The sequence below is a fragment of the Hippichthys cyanospilos genome, chromosome 9 (genome assembly GCF_059441005.1).
Source record: "Hippichthys cyanospilos isolate Australia breed blue-spotted pipefish chromosome 9, RoL_Hcya_1.0, whole genome shotgun sequence".
Taxonomy (NCBI): Eukaryota; Metazoa; Chordata; class Actinopteri; order Syngnathiformes; family Syngnathidae; genus Hippichthys; species Hippichthys cyanospilos.
Window position 1 is genome coordinate 15,069,682 of NC_142377.1, and position 12,415 is coordinate 15,082,096.

Sequence of the window (12,415 nt, forward strand, 5' to 3'; positions counted from 1 at the left end):
TATATATATATATATATATATATATATATATATATATATATATATATATATATATATATATATATATATATATATATATATATATATATATATATATATATATATATATATATATATATATATATATATATATATATATATATATATAATTTTGAGACAGTGTTGTGCCCTGATTTCCTGTCTTTGAGTTAAATGAGAGTGCTGCCTTAAGTTTCGTATTAATACATGATATCGGTTATGCTACAATTGAATATGAATTATTGTATTATTATTGTACGTATTTTTTAATAAAATACAAATAAAAAGTATGTTCTTTTACATAAAGCAATAACCAAGCAAAGATCAATGACACAAAAAAAATCTTCTTTTTCCATTGAATATAATTGTTTTTTTTCCAACAGTATAAAGCAGACATTCAAAAAGGCATCATAACATGTCCTTCATGAAGCTTGGTCAGATACTTAATTTCACCATTTGGTCTCTTTAGGTAAGGACATGGGGCATTTTTTTTTCCATTGTACAAAAATAAGCCTTTCATTAAGACATCAGGTGAGACAGATGTGTCGGATAAAACGTACGTCAACATAGTAACAACAAATTGATCGGCCAGGTTGCCATTGTCTATTTTCACATTGTCAGCACATTAGTGATAGATTGACCATTTTTTGGCTGTGTGAACAACCTGATATTAAAGAATCAAAGAGCAAACGCAATGTATTAAAAAGCAAAACATTGCATAGTCACATACAAGAGCACCTCAAAAGAATGTTACACATAAATAAGAAAAATACAGAGTCCTTTCTTTGGGATGGAATTTGTTTTTTCAACATTTTGAGAATACTCAAAAAAAAAACAGCAATCACAAACTTCTGAAAGCTATGCCAGTCCTTGGACGGCACATTGTTGGACTAAATGTGCTCAATGAATAACAACGTTCTGTTGCCAACACGAGTCAGTTGAATCACAAAAGCCCTCTGTGGCAGTGCCATAGTTAGTGAAGACATACAAGTATTAAAGACTCATTTAAAAATACAGCAGGAATGCTCATCCGCAGGTAAAATATTTCCAAAACAAACAAAAAAAAAAAAAAAACAAGACAAAAGACAGTTCCACTTGACACCATCAAGTCCTCGTGACCCCGTCCCGGAGGGCATGTGCACTGTGGACTCTTGACAACATGACATCAATCATCTTCCATTGGTCATGCTGCACTCAGGCTTGTCTCATGCGTATAAAAAAAAAGTCCTTGCAGATTATGATGCGATGACGGTGGGCTCGGTTAAAGCACTACATCCAGTCCAACTGAGATTAAAAGAAAAAAAAAAAAAAAACATTGTAGCCAAACCAGAGAAAATCTGTTTCAATAGCCAAGCACAAACACACCTAACTGCCAACATACTACAGTCTATAGTGCAAAATGAATGATTTCTTTTTAGTTGGTCATCACAAGGAGATGTAAGCTCTCCTTCACAGGCACTTTTATGTGTGTGTTTCTATATATATGTTTCCATTAGGTATGTGAGAAGGTCATCTGCTTCCGAAAAATCCCTCTTCATGTGGAATGACTTTTCTCTGGTGTCTTTGCTGCATTTTTCCTGAAAAAGAAGGATCGTTATGGACCATGTGATTCAACACACTACAAAGCAGTACAGCGAGTCCCTGCTTAATTTTTTTACTGAAAAAACTACCCTAATTGTGTTTATTGTAATCACCCAAACATAAGACACACTTCTTTTTTTTTTTTTTTAACAAAAATGAGGGCCAAAAATTGGGTGCATCTATAAAAGGTAACTTACAAATTTTTATATGTGTACATATGTGCAATCGGCCGTATTCTTACTTACAATATTTACTGTAACGTATGAGCAGTCGGTTGGCTGTTAGCAGCCAGTGCCTGTTGCAGCTAACAGCAAGTTCGAATTATCTGAGGTTGTTACAGCTATATTTTCAATACAAGAAGTGAGCAGATGGAGCCAACATCCGAGTCCATCCTTGCTCACTCACAGGAATGTTATTCAAACAGAGAGGATCATGAAAACATTATGATGTCTTCACCTGATAAGGTTTTAAGATAGTTAGAGTTTCAAAATTAATTAATTTCATTCTAGGGTTGGGTTTTAGACTTGCCCCATTGTTTTGTCCTGCTTCAACTTTTTTTTTTTTAATTCTTTTAAGCTCAGTCAGCTAGTTGCTTGGGCTATGTGTATGCCAATCACGATGGTCATAGTGACTGTTTAAGTCCTCATTTGCTTTCTCATTCAGTGTCATACCGGAACAAGGACTACTTCCTGCGTCAGCGTCTAAGAATCATGGAAAACTTAGCCAAACTGAATGATAAGCTATGATTTGCCAATTGATTTTCAGTTTTATGAACCAGGTTTAGTGGAGAGAAAAAAAAGAGCAAAAGAAAGCGAGCACTGTACCCATTCACATTTGGCAGGTGACTTGCGGTGTGTTCAATGACCATTCAAACAGTAGGACATCTCAAACAGCAATAGAAATACTAATTCAATGCCGCAAACATCTGCGATCACATTCCAGAGGGTATGTGGAAGCATGTTATAATTTATTTGATTCACTAAACTTGCATGTTTGATTTTCAGCGTAATTTTTTTGTCCTGGTTGTTATTTGGGAAATCCGGTCATACAAACAAACAAAAATATCTGTACCGCTGAAGAAAAATCTAATAGGAAAGCCCATACATTTGCGACTAGCAAACCGCAGAGGGTTTTACTAAACTCACGTATTTTTGTCGATTTCCGCAAAAATTTCGCTAACCTGTCAGATGCGCCGGCTCCCATGGACAGCGAGGCGATGGCGTTGACGGCATCGCTGTCCGAGTCTCGTCTCAGCCACCGCCTCTGGGCTTGCAGGTAAGACAGCTCCACGGTGGAGGCCGAGTCCTTCACGCTCTGCCAGTAGTCACCTGACGCCAGGAAAAAAAAAGCAAAGAAGACGAATGTCGTGTCAGCGGCGACGGCTGTCATCTGCTCGGTGTCGTTTCATGTCACGCCATCCAAACATATCCTTGTTGATACCATCAGAAATGTAAACTAAAAGGGCGTGTGACACACACTGAGAAGGAAGTTTCAATCAGGCCAATGTGTTACGAGAATACAACTCCCATATATCTCTCCCCAGGCCTAAATCATAGGCTTAACATTCTTGTGGCTTTGCAAATATTTTTAATTAATCTAATTTGGTTGGGATAACATTTGTGTGCAATCAGGAGGGGATGTTGCGAAGGTCGTGTGCCAGAGAAGTGTTTGAAGATAATTGGAGCCAGGGCGGCTTTGTGCGTGTGTGTGTGTGTGTGGGATGGCCGGAGGGACGGATGAGCGCCAGGGGTGTAAAGGAGAGGAGAGGTGACCGGGGAGTAACAGTGATGAGGAGGAAAAAGGTGAGCGCCTCCAAAGTTTCGATTACAGACAATAGAAATGGAACTGTGCCGAACTATAACCCGCTCAACCTTGGATTTTTGGGATTTCCCAATGGAAACTTTACCCAAAGGAAATAATAGAAGTCAATCTCTTCCAGGCTTCAACTATTACACCATTTAATGGTCTATTAACTGTACAGTCAATGTTGTATGTCACATTTTTACATTTGGAAATGTCTCCGCCCGTTCCTGGGTTTGCCGGTGTAGCAGAGGGAACGCCTTGCAGATGCACCTGGTAATTTGGTGGCAGAAAGTTGAACTAACATCTGCTCAGACCACATCCGGAGTAGGGTAGACAACAGGTAGTCTGCTGCGCCATATTTCATTCATGAAAGTATAACCTGAAGTCATCCCACTGGTCGGCACAAATTAAAGGGGGGAGGGGGGGGGGTAGTCTCCAGCTGCCAATTTAACGGTGTGGATGTCTTTCTGCTATGTTGTGATTCTGGTCCACAACTAGCGTTACATCTGAAGGACATCAAAGGAGCTGTTTCATTTTCTCAAATATAAACTTCGGACCTTATGTATGGAAGTCGGCATTTCAGTATGTCATCTGAAATTCATATTCCTTCCTATTTACTTTGACCTTCTGGTCCGAAAAATTTGGTACTTTACATCTGTGTACAAACGTTGAATTAAGATGGATTTATTTGCTGTATTTTTGTCTTCCTTCATGTGCAGCAATGCACTCAAGAACTTGATGCACCAAATACATGGAATTTTCTCAAATTCATCTTGTTGATTGAGAAGGCGCTCTTTAATCCAGTGTGCCTTAGGGTCTGAAAAATATGTTACAATAATTAATAAATATTTCAGAGTAGACTGTTTTGTTCCACGCCTCACTACAAATCATACAGTATGTGTATGGTGTCTTTGGAAGCACATTACACTTACTCGACGTGACTCTGAAGCAAACTCATTCAATCCCAAAGACATATTTGGGATTATGCCTTTTAAAGTATCAAAGCATTATAGGAACTTTAAAAAAAATATATTAACGTAAATGACGGCCTGAAAATGACTAGAATTGAATGAGTTAAAAACGAATGTGCCAAATAGTCTGGCACAAATATATCCCAAAACTGAAGTACAATATAAAAATGCTGTTCGAGAAAAGCAGGTGCCATTTTTGCTCACCTTGAACTTGGATGACACTCAGTAGTGACTGCACTGCGTTGTCACAAGGCTTTTGGTCCAATACCAACTGGGACAAAGGCTCCACCTGAGGTCCAAAAAGGAGGTAGCGGTAAGGCTATCTCATGTACACACACGTGTGTGCACAAACATGTAAACACACATCCGTCACTCACCTCCATTCCCAACAAGGCGCTGACGCAGGCCTCAGAGGCGTCACAGATGGCCTTAAGGTCTTGTCCCCCTTCGAGAGCCAGAACCACGCGACCCCCAGCAAGTGACATCAGCTGTCGAGTGAGAAATCCAAAACCTGGCGATACAGAAGCGTAAACCCACAGATGAATCCAGATCCATTTTTTGCTTCGGTCTGTGAACGCGCGACCAACTGAGTCTTACACTTGGCCGTGACCTTGTAGCCTCCCAGTGGCGGCGAATGGCCTTCGACTGCGTCAAACCCGGCCGAGACCAGCACCACGTCAGGAGAAAACTCGTGGGCGATGGGCATCACTACGGCTCTGAGGAGGACCACAGGTAAACATAAACATTTTGGCTTTATGTGACGATTCACTAAACTAAGCTACCTGTTTGGACTATGAAATTGGACCATGAGTTTCACAAGGGTGTCCAGAAACCAGCACACTACAAATTCACCGTATACATTTTCAACATAAATTTAAACTCCTCAGCACACTACTTTTCTCCTCGTCCAAATCACTCCACATACATTTTAGTCGATAAGATGAATTTGATAAGATGAATTTGAGTCCAAATGGTCTGCTAAAATGTGATCAGTAGGAACAGCAACTGTGTCAGCCCGCAAAAGTGTGCAGTCATTTAAGACAGCCTATATGGAGCTCCCAAGCACTGCTAGCTAGCAGCTAATTTATGCTAGTTGCAGCTTTAACGAAGCCTGAGTCACCGGTAAACACTTGCAACAGGTGCTGTGTGTTGATGTCAGCGTAATTAAGTGGTTTGCTAGCGTCCCGAATTGATGATTAACTGTGATCCCAGAACGATGTTGTGTTGTTTGTATCAAAATTCAGGAGCAAGAGTTGCATAAGAAAGGCAAGTCAAGTCGTCACGACACGCTGCCAGGAACATCTTGAATGCCCCTGATAGTGTATGATAGTGAGTTAGTGTTAAATCAGTGGTTTCGAGTTAGTGTTGAATCAGTGGTTTGTCAATGAACTCAAGAACGCAAACAGGAAACGCAATCGAGGCAATAAAATGCATGGACAAAGTAACATTTGACTGCAAAATGTTCAATTTGAAAACTCAGATTAATGATGGGAATTTCTGGTGAGAACACGTGAAAGAAGAAAAACCAAAGTGCCAGCGACACAAACTGGTAGAAATGAGACACCCCGTGCACTCCGGGGAGAACACTTTCTTTAGTTCCTACTTCCTTCCCTCGCCGGCTGCCAAAGCGCGCACACGGCACATGCCGCATTTGATTCTCCCTCTCTTTCGTCGGCAGTTCAAAGACGTTTGCGTGCGTCTGGTTCCTATTAGGAGCTCGTCCCTCTTCTCACGTCACTGACAGCCACCCATCTGGGATCCATTGGGCCTAATTACGCCGCCTTTGGATTCTCTAACAATCGCACCCCCCCCCGCTCCTTCACCCTCCCTCCTCCTCTGTATTCTCCTCTCCTCCACACTTCGGGATGTGTCAGTAGCCAGAGAAAGATGAACACACAGCGCTACTGGCCGGTAGAATGACCTTCATTATGGACCACCATCGCGATCCTCCTAACATACGCAAAACATCATGACACCTCACCTCGGCGCAACTGAGCTTTCGCCTGATTGTATTTGAGCCGCGCCATCACTGGGAACCGCAAGCCTGTCAAATGCAGGCGGCCAAAAACAGACACACATCAGCAGCGACCCGACTCTGGCTCGCTTTTCCCTCCGTCCCGAGGAGAGGCCGGAACAGCCTGTCATCTAAACAATGGATTCAAATGAAACTATGCAAACTGGCGGCGCACCGACAGCATAAACAGGAACTTATGATGCGTTAAATTGTGTCCGTTTAGCTCGTTATGCCTTTTGTTGCACTAATCAGCTAATGAGAACAAATGCTGGGAGACATTACGATGCAATTAGTCATTTCTACCCTGTGAAGCTGGTGAAAAATGACATGCGTTGCTCACTTATGTTCATAATTTGGGATTCATTAATTAGAGCACATTTTGATATCAGTAAGATTGTTGATATACTGACTGACTGTGACCATTCTGCAGCTACTGTAGGTAGCTCATTATCAGATAGACAGACAGACAGACAGACAGACAGACAGGCAGGCAGACAGATAGATAGATAGATAGATAGATAGATAGATAGATAGATAGATAGATAGATAGATAGATAGATAGATAGATAGATAGATAGATAGATAGATAGATAGATAGATAGATAGATAGATAGAGCATTTTCCTGCTATATTTTAGTTTATTTTTTAAATTTGGTTTCAAATGATAGCTATATTTTAGATACAATATACAGTGTAAAGATGTGGGAAAGGAGCGCCAGTTGCTGATGCACTTTTCAGCCATATACTGAACACGGGGAGAACAATAAAACTCATAAACACAATGAGCACACTCGGTGTCAGCCAACACTCGCTTGCAAACACAGCTTGAGCCCACCAACCTCTATCCAGGCTCCACCTCTTAAAGGCACCCACCTAACACAGGTACTACAATACATACAGAAATGTGTATACGTTTCATTGCTGCAGGTTTTTATTGCAGGATATATTTTAGTTGAAATTGTGTGAGTACAATTATTTGAAAACATATTTTTCATATTGTTTCTCTCAGATTCTCATGATAAATGGGAATTTACTGTATACATGTATGTTGTCTTTTTTTTAATCTTTAAATCATTTTTGTAAAAGGAATGGCAAAAAAAATCATTGCGAATTGTGTCATATAAACTTCCCCGGAGGCTTTACAGCCACAAGGCAATCACAAATACTGTAAAGATTGTGGTGAGCTAAGGAGGTTTTACACATAAAAACGCTTCTCGTTTCCCGGTACCGGGTGAAAAACCAAAACCAAGAGGCTGCTCCGGAAAGAACCAGTTGTTCCTTAATTACCATTCTAAACTCTAGTAAACACTGGACTTAGTGTTTCAAAGCCGGCATACTGGGCCTAAAGCTTTTTCGTTTTTTGTTTTTTTTTTAAATCATTACGGGTAACCTCATTAGCATTTTCCCTTTGACAAGGGGCCCACCCAGCGAGCAAGCGGGATGTAGATCTGAAATAGCGTTTCATCATCTGGTGGTGAGCCACGAGTGGAAACATTTCACAGTATCGAGCTGAACAAACAAATTTATTACAGGAAAAATAAAATATATCAAGTAAAATGTGAGGTTTGCGACAGTCGAAGTTTTTTTTTCTGTGAATTGCTTTATCGTTGAAGAAGCGGTAGTGTGACTGTTGGTGCCTAAAGCTTGATTAGTGATGATGTGACACATCACACTCACATTTTGCAGAAGTGCCATCAATGTCTGAATCTTTGGAACTATAATTGTATTAGCATCGCTTGGCATATATTATTGTGAAGATATATCATGTAGCATATTTTCAGTTTTATTTCTTGCTTGTCTGATGGAAATTTGTTCCACTAATAACAATGTGTATCCGTACAAAACTTAACAAAATAGGCATACAACATTTTGCAAAGTAGTCACTATAACACACTTTAGCAATTGTTCCAATGAATTTGCTCTTAATTAGAAAAGAAAATATATTGTTCCTGGCATTAAATGCTACCCTATGATTAATTTGGGTCGGGGGAAGAAAATACTGTAAAGATCTGCCACCCGTGTCCAATTTTTTTTTTTTTTTTTAAGTAAAACTTTTTGTTCTGGTGACTCTCATAGTTTCCTTGCCAAGTCTGCACAGTTCAACTGCCAAGGAAGTAAATAGAACTGAGTTAATGGATATTAAATACAATTTACATTCATCTCCAAAGTTCCTTTGACATCCTTCTTTTTAATTTTTGTTATCTATTTTAATACAGCAACAGCAGCAAATTTTTCATCACATTCAATCATATTTAGTTTATGACTAACATTTTAGTCTGACCCGTGGGTGTCTCAATAAAGCCAGCCATCTTTTCTTTTTCCTTTTACCACTTATTATCACCAGGAAAGAAGTAAAAAGAGTATTTGAAAAAAAAAAAAAGAACTGGTTGCCAGCCAATTGCAGGGCACACAGAGATGAACAACAATTCACGGACCCAATCCCCCCAAGAACAATATAGTATGTCCTGCAGGCTTGCTGGTGCCCATACAACAGATACTATACTGTAGATTTCTACATCATTGATAACATTTAAAAGACCTACAGTATTAATTTAAGATGATAAAACCATTCAAAAGAGTTAAGTTGTGTTTAAGACAATATTCTTTATTTAATTTGTATTTTTTTTACCTGAATGCAGCCAGGTACTCGGCATCACCCATGGGAGGGTTCAAACCACCTGTCCAGCCAATGTTCACATTGAACCCCTCTCCTGCCCCTGCACCAACCTGAAAAAGCAAGAGTGAGGGCAAATGTTTAAAAATGCTCATTTAAATGTGTACCGTTTTTTCTGTTGCTGTACCGTCCAATCTTAGAGTAAGGTAGCGCCAAGGGAGCTCCTTTGACCTCACATCTTGAGGGTAACTGAAAGGGAACTGAGGCCCAGTCTTGGAAAAAAAAAACGTCTAAGGATTCCTCCTTCTCTTTGTAGTTCTGCTAACAGCCATTTAGCCCTTCTCTCAGCCCTTTGCCATCAGTCATCGTGTCAGTTTGAAAGGAGCGTGCGGAGGCTGATTGACACCCTCTTGGCAACAAGGTGTGGTAATGTGTGTGCATGTGTACGACTGTGAGAGGAAGAAAGAATGCTGATGAGCATTGCAGAGCGCCTGACTCCATTCTTCTCTCTGAGGACGGGATGTTCACAGGGCAAACACAAAACACATGAGGCCTTCCATCCGCTGCCAACTGCTAATGTACTCGCCTGCGCGCACACACACACCCAGTCACACAATTCCTACTATTGCTCCGAGTATCTTGTGCTCTCTTCTGTTCTGTGTCTTCCTTTCATGTTGAAAGGGTTGCTGGAATCGATTAGGACTTTGCTGGTTACTGTGTGGTACACAGCAACTCTCCGTTATGACTATGACATCACAACCGTACCCCATGGTGAGTTATATACCTACACGGGGGGACAGTAAGACTCCAGCGGTTTACCGCACAGCTAAACAGAGGTTGAAAGGCCACTTAAGGCGTAACCACATCCAAGTCAACAGAGTGTTTTATGTACCGTCCTCATCAGGGGAATTTATGGGAAAACATTGACCATTTACCCTTGTTATTGGGGGGGGACGATGGGAGAAAAAGATGAAGGAATGTGTGGGATTGAATCGGTAGTGAATTCTGTCATGGGCAGTGAGAGGACGGTGGACAATCACCGCACTTGGTTTTGGGGAAGACCACGGACAAGTTTCATAGGTGTCTCCATCTTGATCTATTACAATCTGTTCTAAACAGTCCTCCGCAAAAGTGAAGATGATATTGAGTAGGCCCCAGTCTCGTTTTTGCTGAAATTATTATGGCATTATTTTCAATTATAGAAGCGAGCAGATTGAACCAACCTCCGAGTCCGAGATGTTTATTCATGCACAGGGATATTATGAAAAAAGAGAGGATCATGTGAAGGTTATGATGTCACCGGCAAGGGGTTAGACAACACGGAAAGTTATTCCATTTGACTTCTTGTGTACTATTGGCATATACACACAATCATAATCTTGGTGGAACACGGATGGTGCGCAACTCTGGGTATTTATAGCAAAATTAACTCGAGCTGCGTCGTGAGTAAAAGACGGCTTTGAACACATTCGACGTTACACTGGCGCAACGTTCAATGATCACTCTGAAACACACTTAACCCGCAACAAGTACTGTATATAACTTACGAATATGAATGCAAGAAAATATGAAGAATGTATAAAGTTGAGATATATTCTGTTTTGTTATAGTTTTTATAGTTGCCAAACCGTGGTGCGTCATATACACGGTAACATAGAAAAAACAGAATTTGAGAATTTTGAGAACAATTTTTAGAATTGCTTGAACATGTATGGAATAAATCCGGATATTACATCAAGCCTTATTAGCAAAATTATGAGCTATGTGAGCAGCTGCATTCATGTACCATCAATAATTACTTTTTAGCAAATGCGACTTTTAAGTACAGGGGCTTCTCACGTGTGGTTGCTATGAGCGCTTTTACTTGCTTTACTCAGTGGGGCATTACACAAGATTACAGTGATTTCCGAATTGACTTGCTGAGGCCTATAATTATAACTACGACTTACCTAATCATAGCCCTCACCTTGAACATGTACTTATTTTAAACTCAATTTGGAATGCATGGTCATAGATGATCACAATTTAGCTTTCAGGACATCTTTTCGTTGCATCAACCCTCAAAAAAAAAAAAAAAAAAAAAGAGCCCTATTGGCTCATGTTGAGAACTCAAAGAGACACACTGCCAATAAAATCTAATCATGAACTTTGTGCATTCTCTACATTCAAGGGTCCTTTTTTTTTTTTTAGCTGATGTGGTTACCAGCTATTTGTAAATGACTACTGTGTATATTTACCTCATTAGGATGTCCACCACCAGGGAAGAAGTTGCCGTTATCGTAGCGATGTAGCGAGATATACAAGACGCTTGGGTCATTGTAGAAGGCTTCCTGGGTGCCGTTGCCATGGTGAACATCCTGGGCATAGATGACAGATGAATTTAACCCAGAATTTAACTGGTCATTTTTGCAGACATCGCTTTCTTTGGTTTCAGTTCACATAGGACAGGACTTCCTTGCGTTGGGACAGCTAAGATTGACTTGTGCTACGCTGCAGGTTTTGGTCTGCAGATTTGTGTACTTGTGTCGCTAACATGAGAAGGTAGATGGCTGATGGCATGTCTTTGAAACTTGACATATTTGTGAAATGTTTTTTTTTAAACCATTTCTAACCATTGTTCCCTATTGTAAGCAATTTGCATTATATCTACATTTACATCTATTTTATCTGCTATACTCAAATTGATACAACCAAATTTAGCACATGACACCCATATTTTTTAAATCAGTGAAAATGTGTGCATGAAGGGGTTAAATTAATATCCATGCTTTACATACTCAACCCAATCATATTTATATGTTTCTGTATGGGGCTCTCGGTTTAAAAAGTTTGCACACCCCTGATGTGCTTGTATGCATGGATTAGGTTAGTACCAATGATACAAGTACTGCACGTAATTTTCTTCCCGGCAACCAGTGACACTGGTCATGCGGTAGATCCTCACCCAGTCCACAATGAGGATTTTGCCAACATGAAGTTTTTGCTGGAGTTGCTTGGCAGCGATGGCTACTGAGTTGAAGAAACAGAAACCCCTGTGGACAAACAGGAAGGCCATATGTGTTTATCAGGATATCATCAGCTTATTAATATCAAACAACCGCCATATGGACTGCGGGGACCTCTAAAACGAGTCATGTGGTGCTTATTGAACACACGTTGGGAAAAGTCACAGCACGGACGGCCCTTCACACGCTAACGTGTAAATATTTTCGGAATGAATGCTTTTGGTGTGATGAATGTTTTTATATGCGAATGTCACGCTGAGTCCCAAAAAAATGCAGAGGCCACAGACTTTGTGACAAAGCTTATCGGAAAATTTACTGCTCAAGCCAAAAGATTTAGAGCGTATTTCTGACAGGATGTGATGAGGAATGAGCGCAGAATGTAGCCAAGCAATTCCCTCTATAGTGGAAA

At 40.3% G+C, this 12,415-nt stretch overlaps 1 protein-coding gene across 2 annotated transcripts in view; it reads right to left on the minus strand.

The window, feature by feature from the left end:
- Positions 1–360: 360 nt before the first annotated feature.
- LOC148419083 (histone deacetylase 7-like) overlaps positions 361–12,415 on the minus strand; it is a 39,524-nt gene continuing 27,469 nt past the window's right edge. For both annotated transcript variants that reach the window (XM_088424387.1, XM_088424388.1), the window contains exons 18-25: positions 11,946–12,033; positions 11,239–11,358; positions 9,017–9,114; positions 4,971–5,089; positions 4,751–4,884; positions 4,578–4,662; positions 2,780–2,927; positions 361–1,595 (exon numbers count right to left, since the gene is read on the minus strand). In XM_088424387.1, coding sequence (XP_088280513.1) covers positions 1,553–1,595; positions 2,780–2,927; positions 4,578–4,662; positions 4,751–4,884; positions 4,971–5,089; positions 9,017–9,114; positions 11,239–11,358; positions 11,946–12,033 — 835 coding nt within the window. In that variant the 3' untranslated portion in view covers positions 361–1,552. The remainder of the gene's footprint in view (positions 1,596–2,779; positions 2,928–4,577; positions 4,663–4,750; positions 4,885–4,970; positions 5,090–9,016; positions 9,115–11,238; positions 11,359–11,945; positions 12,034–12,415) is intronic.